The sequence below is a fragment of the Sinohyriopsis cumingii genome, chromosome 5, assembly GCF_028554795.1.
Source record: "Sinohyriopsis cumingii isolate HCF-2022 chromosome 5, ASM2855479v2, whole genome shotgun sequence".
Lineage (NCBI taxonomy): Eukaryota > Metazoa > Mollusca > Bivalvia > Unionida > Unionidae > Sinohyriopsis > Sinohyriopsis cumingii.
The window spans coordinates 92,341,203-92,352,271 of NC_142965.1; the positions used below are offsets into that span (position 1 = coordinate 92,341,203).

The 11,069-nt window shown below is 35.1% G+C and overlaps 1 protein-coding gene across 3 annotated transcripts in view; it reads right to left on the reverse strand.

Moving 5' to 3' along the window:
• LOC149799764 (galactose-3-O-sulfotransferase 2-like) overlaps positions 1-10,652 on the reverse strand; it is a 54,111-nt gene extending 43,459 nt beyond the window's left edge. For all 3 annotated transcript variants that reach the window (XR_016421233.1, XM_089959152.1, XM_089959153.1), the window contains exon 1: positions 10,400-10,652. Coding sequence is in view for 1 of the 3 variants with exons in the window: in XM_089959152.1 (XP_089815278.1) it covers positions 10,400-10,402 (3 nt within the window). In the remaining 2 variants the exon portion in view is untranslated. The remainder of the gene's footprint in view (positions 1-10,399) is intronic.
• Positions 10,653-11,069: the final 417 nt, after the last annotated feature.

Sequence of the window (11,069 nt, forward strand, 5' to 3'; positions counted from 1 at the left end):
CAACAGGTATAGTCCACGTGCCCTTCTAACTGAACAATGTTATACGTACGTATAAACGATGGAAAAATAATCCGTAATGCGTAAACGTTGAACAAATGACGATGAACATATGTTACAACAACGCCCGCATAAGCACTTGGCTTTTGATTCATATTCGTACCACAAAGACACACCATAAGTCCATGCATAGTCCTAGTTGCTCCATCACTAACAGGGGTATGAAATTAAGCCGACTTCACCTAAAATTGGCATCAGAATAAGGGGTGTGTATATATATATATATATATATATATATATATATATATATATATATAGATAGATAGATAGATAGATAGATAGATAGATAGATAGATAGATAGATAGTACCATATATATACTTAATGACTGAATCGTTTTCATATGTTTGCATTTCTGTATTTTCACAAATATATCCTTATACTTTCTCAAGTGACAATATCACATTTCCCAACATGAAATGCTACGATTTATTGTTTGTCTACATGCAAAAATTGCACCTGCGGCAGCAAAAACGAGTACTTTGTGAACTAGAACAACTAAATAGAAACTAACTTCCATTTCAGCCATGGAAATAAATCGTTCATACAGAAATTTTACCAGACGCGTTCACGTCGCTAGGAAGTTATTTCTCCTTACCAGCTGACAACAAAGACAAACAAGCTGTGATGCATTGCCGAATCGGACCTGCATTTTTCAGATATGGTCAGAGGGTATACTAAAATATATTTTACCGCGGCAGATTAAAACAACCCAAATCTACAGCTTTCTGTAGTCACGTATATTATTAGATCGGCCTGTCAAATGAGGTGAACTTACGACATAGAGATGGCGAGTGAGCACCTTGTGGTGAGGAGTGACTTTAACCTTCTAAACGTCGATCCTGGATCACGTTTTGTACAGAATGAACAGATCTTAAAATGTGTCATGTCTCTGTAGACTCTTTAGTGTACATTAAACTTAATCTGTTAAGGTGGCACCTTCAAACAATGCATATAAACGAACTCCCAAAAACAAAAAGTAGATTGCAACTGTTAACGTTTCATATTACTTTTCCATATGAATCTTGAAAAATATTAGTGATATGTTGCTATTCGATATGACGTTACCATATTGTATCATATGCCTTTAACCCGTACGTCAAACACAGACACATTTTCCATGAAAAACGCTTGGTTAAATATATAATAAAGTTTGTAAGTAGCAACTTTAATTTTCAGCACAACGACAGTTTTGTCTGGAAGCGATGGATAAATCGGGCATTGATAAGTGTTGATTCAAAAATGAAAAAAGCGAAAATCGTTATTTGGGTGAAGCCCCTGTTGCTAAGCTTGAATGCAAGCTTACCAAAGTCACCCATTTTTCACGTTTCGGTATAAATTACAAACGCATCCCATACATGGCTAACATATAATCTAACCTAAGCTTGACACAGACCATTCACAAATGTTGGCACCAGATCGATCTTGCGATCACCTTAAGGGAACCTTTCAATAATATCCTCAGGTTGCGTAAAGAAAACCGATCTCATGAACTCTTTGCAGCGTGACAAGGTTCTGACAAAACCACGGATGCAGGCACCTACATTTTCGAAGACAAGCGATGTCTAATCTGCAACAATATGATCGAAACCAAACCATTTTCAAGATCGACAATAAAAGATACCTTTAATACCAATTTAACATGTCGAACCTAACAGTGGTCCCTTCTTCGGAAATACACCAATGGGAATCATCCAATATATTGCGGAAACCTCGGAGTTAAGAAAAGAGAATGAATGTGTGTGTGTGTGTGTGACTTGAATTTTTAACATAGCTTTAACAATGTTTCAGTCATATCGCTACGATGTCTGCAATGTGGCAGTTTATTGTGATGTCTAGCACTGGGGCATTATGCCGCAGACATGTAGCATGATGTGCCGCCCAGTCACATTATCATGACACCGGGCCGACCAGACCTAACACTAACCTCTTAGTGCTGAGCTGTGTTGTTAAATTCAGCCCTAGAATGCTACCGCTTGAGTCTAACTGGACATAAGCCGATAGAAAATGCACAATTACGAAACAACACTAGATTCTGCAATTGAGAACTCAGTTTGAATTCTAGTACATAGTGCCTCGTGTTTGATGGCGTTGTGTTTCAATATGTATTGTTTCTATTCTTTGTCTATAATACGAAACAGTATGTACAGATAGCACGTGTTTACGTGGATCTCCCCACTTTGGATTATTTTATTTTATTAACCTTTGTTATTCAGACCCCAGAACAAACTAGACATGGAACTTGAACATTTTTAAATTATTGTTCTTCCGTGATTTTATTTACGATTACCTCTTTATTTAAGACTGATTTTCCATGGCTGTCAAACATGTAAATAAATCCGATTTTCTATCGGTTTCTGATTTTACTTTAAGCGTCCTTGCATTTAAGTTCACCACATGAGGAGAGACCTTGGATGGCTGTCAACGAAAATCCCCCTCCACCACTCCCCTCTCTCTCTCTCTCTCTCTCTCTCTCTCTCTCTCTCTCTCTCTCTCATGGATTGATATGTATGTTTACTTCTCCAGCTAGCGTGGTGATAGTACATTATATGATACCAGACGGAAGCACCGTATTCTAGTGTTCTTATAACCTTGTTGACTAGAAAGGCGTACTAACAATTATGGTCTTTGTGCCTGGAGTTAGATTCTGTAAACATACCCAATGTTCTTTTCTACGCTGACCTGTCCATAACATATATGCATAAATCAAAAGACCTCATGATTAATAATACAGAATGCTTGTGTACGTCCAGTTGGCCCCCTTCGGAGGCATAACTTGTTAGAGCGTCCGCCTCGGATTCGGGAGTTCGCACTCCAGCCGAGTTATTCCAGAGACTTATAAAATGGCCCTAACAGTCGCCTTGCTAAGAGCATTAACAAGTTAGTGTTAGGTGTGATAGGCCAGGTGTCAGGGACATCGTGCTACAGTTCTAAACGTTACTATAAACTTACACACTGCATATATGACTGAAATTATTTTAAAACTACTTTAAAAATCAAGCTCACACACGCACACACACACACGCATTTGTATAATTGATATATTTTCCAGTAACTGCTGTACTTCACCTATTTTGATGCACATTTTGGTGTTTCGCATAAAAGCACAGAGTCGATCATTTCTTTAAAAAAATGTATATTAACTGTTTCGTATTTGCTTAATGCCAGTTACGTAAAGCTCAATTATGATCATGCGTATGTTGTAGTGAGTAAATGGTTGTGTTTACTGTCTCTCTAACAAGGAAGAGCTAATCAATGCAGCGAAAGGCTCAGTCTTTCACGGCGTTGTATCACAATGTTGACCTACAATTCAAATTGATATAGTTGAATAACCTCTTTGCGTGTGCTAAATGTTTCTTAAGAGAAGACCCTCTATGTTACCTTATAACATTATTGAAATATTTAATAAGGTCAGAACGTGTCCCTCAAAAGTAATCCTATACTAGATTCAAGGGAAAATCCTAATTGTTTACATCAAAGTACCAGACTGGTATCCCCAACTCTATTCCGCTTTACCACGTTCCATGAATGGAATGAAGGTCAGAGTATTACACTATCAAGCCTTCACCAAAAGTTTCGTTGTACAAAGTAATCCAAGTCCACCATATGTGTTGGGTATTTTAAATGTTCTTCTTGATGCATGTTTGTTTCCTAGCAACAACGGCGTATGATCCCAAACTATTCAGCTGTGAAAATGACTCATATAAATAACGTGTAGATGTGAAATAATCTCAGAGCGAGTCCAACCATTCTCAGGACTGAAATCTTACTGTAATCAGTCTCCATAATCAAATCGATTTAAATGACTATATGTCTTCATTAGAATTATCTCCTATTAGAAAATTTATATATTCATTGAATAGTGGGGTTGTCAGAAAAATAGAGCAATATCAGTGCAATTGTCGTGATATATACGGATAAGCGAATCCCATAGGTTCATAGTAATACCAGTGTTAGATGTCGCGATATATACTATAAACCGATATTAATGTCAGTGTAAGTGTCGTGATATATACGGATAAGCGAATCCCATAGCCTGACGTCTACTACAAGTTAAACTCTTGGTCGGTCAAGTGAAACTTTCATGTCTGGGACAAGACCATGTTTGTCGATGTCAATAACGGGTACAGCTCACTATTTCTGAGTATGATTCTCAGCTAGCATTTAAATATTCTCTTTCAGATGAACTAGTTTCTGTCACAGTTTAATTGTCTTAATATATGCGACGTACCGTAATATAATTATCAGAAAATCATCAGTCTAGTAATATTACTTAAGATAACACCTGTCAAAATGTATAGATTAAAGGATAGCTCCAAGCTTTATTAGATACTTAAATTCTGATACGTTGTGGTGTATCTCTCAGCCACATTTTGTGGTCAATCTGATTAAAATCATATCACAGGACTCACATCCTACGTCAAAGGAAGTGATGCGTTGCAGAGATATTTAAGCCGCCATATTTGAGTGAACAGTTGATTCGAAATATATTCTTTAAAATGTATGTATTTTGAAGAGTTTTTTATTTTAAAAAAACAGACAACAAATTCCTAATACACCAAAGTCAGAAGGTTCTCAGAGTAATATCGCTGTTAAATATTTGTCCCAAGCGCTGCTGATAAATTCAAACACCTCATGACTGGTTGAGGTATATGAAGAATGTACAATACGCAAGGAAAGATAACTCATATTCCGTTAATCGATTGTCTTTGGTATATTCACCATAGTTTATCTCAAAAGATTTGAATGATACATAATTTCAAGCAAAACTACCGTCAATCGAAGCGAAAATTCTCCATGGCGTCTTAAATTTCCAGCAATGTTTCCCTTCCGATGTCGTAGGTCGTTGTGGGTGGATCTACGCGACAACAACCGCTTCCTGTCAAGTTCTGGTGACCTATGTTATTACCATAATCGCTAATTGTATCAGCCACTCAGATGAAGTCATACATTCGCTATTGGCGGACGGAACATTATAGCTGAAGAGCATCAATGTGTGCCGAACGATATGTTTCACTTTCAGATTTCTGAAAGCTATATTTCCATTGGCTATTTCAAAAGTCACCAGCACGTTAAATGTAAGTGGTCGCTGTCAGATCCCCGCGTGTGACTGTGATCTGATTTTAATAAAATGGGATATTGTCAAATTCAAACAGGTCTCGCGCTTCTGCACAGACACTGACATCAGTCAGGGTACGGTTTCATTGCTCATGATACCAAGTGAAACTACATCACTAACTCCTATACTTCTTTCACTAGTAACAGAGACCATGCCCTCGTTAGAGATAAATAAAGTGCCTTTGCCAAGTAATGCTTCGTGTTAAACGTACCAATCGTAAATTTGGCAACGTATTAAATATACGGGGCACGTAGAGTTTTATTAGTAGAACTGAAATCAGCTTCGTATTAAAACTTACGATAAACAGCATCTTACGAGGAATTAAGTAGTCTAGGTGTTTATAAAGGAACACAGTATGGTCAGAAATCAATATATAAATTCACTATATAAACTTTTAAACCACACAAACTCAATTTATCTAGTAATATTGACATGTATACTGTATAAAGCTACATATTGCATGCTATACAATCATAATGATATTATTTTGAGACATTAGTATTTGTTTGGCTTTGTAGGGCTTAAAGCCAGTTTTCGGCATAATATAGGTCATATATATTTATATTTAGGTGAGAAAGAAGCCGGGACAACCACTACCCCAATGAAAGTTACGCTAGCCTTCTTTTGCACCCACATTTGTCGACGCGACAAGACTCGAAGACACTGGAACAGAGGAGATATGTATGAGCAACATGTAAAGGCGAGCATCTTTAGCCAGCCGCCCCCATCCCCCGGGACATTCGGTGAGATATTACACTTTATAATGTTCTGGTGAGATACTTAGCAAAGGAGGTTCGTATGTGTTATACAATTAAAACGTTTAATTAGATGTTAAAAGAGTAAATTGTTATGTGCTACAGATCATAATGATATGATCAAATATTAAAGGAGGAAGTTTATGCGTTGTATATTATCATACTTATTTGGTCAGATGTTAAAAGGGGAGGTTTATGTGTGCTATACAATCATAATACTTTGGTCTTATGTTAAAAGGGGAGGTCTATGCGGGCTATACAATGATAATGATTTGGTCAAATGTTAAAAGAAGAGGTTCATATGTGCTATTCAATTATAATGATTTAGTCGGACATTACATGGTTACTATGATATTGATGTATTATTTGGTATAAAGAAAATGGCGTCCGCGTATTACTACTAGATGTACCAATGGGCATGTAATCTTTATTTAAATTGGTAAGTACTATATATTAACTTAAAGCAATTAAATATGCAACAGAAATACAATACGTCAGAAACAAAGAAGTTAAAAGTTGTTAAATTAATATTATGTTCATGTGATAAGGATGCAGGACAAATGTATGTGCATATAACTTGCTCTGACCATGGATTTTGAATACAGGATAAGTGGGTCAAAATAAAAGTTACTGTAACATTATACGAACGTTTGAATTCATGCGGCCTAATGGTATCTTAGGTTACAGTACACTATACCTCGATGCATGTCTGTTTGTTTGTGAGTGTTCTATTGAGAGGTTTGGCAGTCCTTATATTTATTATAACTTTAGGCTTGTTTTAAGATGAACGGTAAAATAAGTTATTCCGTTTTATTAAAGAGCGACTTTTTATTTAAAAATAGCCATTCCCACCCTTAGCTTTATTAAAATACTATAATTTCGTACTTTCCTGCAGAAATACATGTGAATTATTGGTACAGGGAACCCCCTGCCAAAAAGGTGAGATGGTCTTTTTCTCGTAGTTAGTATGTACCGCAATGAAAATAGTATCAAACTGAAAAAAGCGATGCTCGAGCCAAGAATGCCTAGAAGAAGGAAGTATCAATTCAAGAAACAACACATAATACTTCTAAGTTCGGTGAGATTGTATATACGACCTTTTAGACAGACTTTGCTTTAATTCCTTTCATATATTCATTTACAAAACTACCTTGCGATAGGAAAGATTTCTTTGCTTTGGCGTTTTACGGCACAGATACACGAATAGTTTTTTTTTTTAATGACGAGAACATCTAAATAAAGAAACACAGGAAATCCAAAACGATAAGCTACTGCTTCGCCACGGCTCTTGCCATTCTTACGCACCTATTACGACACGCAAGAAGGCATGTAGGGCCTATTATATTACATCTGACCTACAGGCTAGGTGGGAGAAGGAAGAGTAAAGAAGTTAAAATAATGAATGCTTTTAACCACATAGTCTGCTGTTATGGCCAAGCCACATTGGTGAGTGCTACATAGACTTGAAAAAGGACACAACATAGTATAACATTAGACATAATATGGCTATAAACAGGTTGTGCTGTAATACATTTAATACAAGAATGATGGACCACATTAACTAGAGCTGAATAGACTATCAACTGTCCGTCTCTCTATAGCTTTTGTTTTAAAGTTGCTGCAATATTATTTTCATTTTGTTTTCTTTCTACAACGAGAGAAAGACAGAGAGAGAGAGAGAGAGAGAGAGAGAGAGAGTTAAAATGAGTCAGTACATTCTTAGAGTCTCGGAGTGTGGTGTGGTGAGGGCGAGCATTCTAAAGCGCTTGCCTTCTCACCTTTGACCACATGATTTAGAGGCCCGAGCTCTGTCAGTGTGGGCGTGTGAAAATGCCAGTACATTACCGTGGCTCAGTGGTTCTTATTATGTTTTCCGATGTATTTTTATCCACCAGTTACACTAGTAGCCACGTATAACCTGTGTGAGAAATGGCGTTAAAGCCATGGCAACAACAACCCAATTATATAAAACAAATTAACCGTAACCAGTCTAGATACATTATGTTCACTACCATATAGGTATATCCCATATACATGCTTTCCTTTGAAATAGTTTAACTGGTTTTATATAGTTCCACACGAAATATGTTTATGGAACACATCGGACGGGTTCAAGAAAAAAGTAATTGATTACAAAAGCTCATCCAGAGTTTGTCTCTATGAAAAATAGTATCGTAGGATATTACTGGCCATGTATGTATGTATGTATGTATGTATGTATGTATGTATGTATGTATGTATGTATGTATGTATGTATCTATATGTGTGTGTGTATGTATGTATGTATGTATGTGTGTGTGTGTGTGTCGTAAATGTAGTAAAATCTGTCTGTCTGTCTGTCTGCATGTAGTTAGGTAGGTAGGTAGGTATGCAAGTAATAGTTATCTATCGTCACAGAATATAGTGTTTTTCTGGATTATATTAATTAATACCATAGTGCTAATGTAGTACTTTTTCTTTGTATTTCAGAAGGGAGTAAAATGCATATTTATATATGGCTGTCTTTTTCATTTCGTGTTTATTAATATATTCCCTTGCATTCTCTGTATATGCATTTTTGTCTATTTACGGAAATGATGAAGTTAAACTTCAAGGAAATATATATATATATATATATATATATATATATATATATATATATATATATATATATATATATATATATATATATATATATAGTAATACAATAACACAGATAAACAGTCAAACATACAAGTATATTTTTTATAAAAGATGCACAACATATAAATTATTTAATTAACATTTTATACAATTTTATATCGTGCCTTTGCATTAAGGCTATTCTGATATATATATATATATATATATATATATATATATATATATATATATATATATATATATATATATATATATATATATATATATATATGTATAAAACTATTCGTCAGATTCATTGTACAGAATATCTACAAAGTTCGAACCTAGAACCTTAGCATCAAGCCAATTAAGTCATCAACAGATTAACATAGCCAGAGAAAAAGAAACAGAACTGTTGAAACACCAGCAGTCTAAAAGCAAATATTAGGAAAGGTTCAGAACCCCAGTTAGGTTTTTGAAGCTCTGTTTGTCTCTCTGTCTGTCTGTCTATGTTTATCAACGGCGTAATTAATACAATATGGAGAGAACATATGTTTCAAATAGCCTTACGTTGTCAAATAAATATGACTCATTAGCTTAATTTTGAGTTTAAATCCAATCATTAATATGAAAATTGTATGCTTGATGATTCTTATTTTTTCAATAACATTGTACATGTACATTATTATAAAACCTCTTACCATGTTCTACTATTTTAACGTTCATTACTCTTTATGTATTGAGCTGTGTTTGTCCTATCATTTTGAAAGGTATGTATTAATTTTACAGGTTCATTTTCAAATTTAAGACTGAGCTGATGGCTAAAAATATGGGTGTAGACGCACACGAGATCACATGTCCTGTGCAATCTAAAGCCAAAGGTGCGACAAGAATAATAATGATATACCTTGATGACGCGTGATTCAACAGGTGGGGCGGGCTCCACGCTGACAACGGTGCAGCTGTAATGGACAGTCATTTCCCAAATATTAATTTGAGAAAGTATTAGTAAACAAGTTTCTGATAAACGTGTAATCTTCGGTAAAACTAAATAAAATGCAAATTCTTCATCTTTCTTATTTTCGTAGCTGAATTCGATGATTCTGATCACTTATTTTGCTCCGGTTGAGAGACATTTCGATGATTTCCATTAAATGTAGTAAAATCCATCTCTGTATAGGTAAATTGGATTTAGTTCTGGCGATTTTGAAATTTTATGTTGATGGTAAAGCCTCAGTCTGTGAGTACTACAACTCTGTTTCGGTGATTTTAATTTATTTTTGATGATTTTAGGCAGATATAGATCATATAGATGCTGTTCTAAGTTCAACAACTCAAATTCGATGGTTTCGACTTCTTTACGATGTTGCACAACTCGAGATTTTTTGATACCGAGTTTCTGGTTAGGTTACTTTCCGTCTGTATCAGTGCGTTTATGATGGTTGTGATAGTGTCTGTACTGAGATTTTTGTGTTCTTTCATCGAGTAATAAGTTATGAGATATAGTATTACAATGCAATAGTTTTTAATTCTGTCAAATTGTGCTTGCAAGCTTTTGTCGATTGTAAACAAGTTAAAATGTTCCCAAGTCCAAACATATTGGTCCAAATCGGAAAGTAGCAATAATGAACTGGAAAACAACAGACATCGACTTATTCTACGTAGAATATTATTTTTGCCTAAAACCCTAACCGTCTGCATTATCAGATTAATACACTAGATCATTCATTCAATATAATCTGACATAGAAATAAACAAAAAATATGAACTTGTATTTGTTTTAAAGAAGATTGAAATTGATTTTAGTTGAGTAATTTTCGTTCCTTTAATAAGACAGATGTTCTAGATAAGAAGTACGGTTTACTTACCATAATTGGGTCAAATACCCGAGCTTAAATTCCGTTTTCAAATCACGGGCACTGGTTAGCATGTATGGTAATCAGTCTCTTTTTGAGTTACAACTTTACAAATCCATTTGGAAACAACAAATGTATAACTTAAAATGACATATCCTAAAAGCGCAATCCAAAATTTATGAAGAGAACAACAAAGGTGACTGTTCACGGGTATTCACTGAATGTTGTACATGACATGGAATTTGGTTTCAATTACAGAGACACACATTCGGGGTACTCGAGCTTGTTTGTCGGAGATTTACCATACAATATCGTTCTAGCGGTAAAGTTCGACCAATCAGAAAGCATTTCAAAAGAAATAAGCTAGGCACATGATCAGGTTGTTCACTTTGAGTAGAAGCGAGTAGGGGTGTTTAGACTGGTTATACAAATTAAACACAAAACTTTTCCCTAGAGATGGTTTCTTAACTAATTTAGAAGTTTTAACAAACAAGTAAAATTTCAGAAACTTTTATTTGGTAGATACCAATCCTACGATTAACATACACTGTCTCCATACAAAACAAAGTTCGGTCAGTATGACCAGTTACAATTAAGTTGCGTTGTAAAGGTGGCATGGGTAAATTCATTCATGCGATAGAAAAGGTGAGTTGGCGATATTTGATGTCAAACGTGTATATTA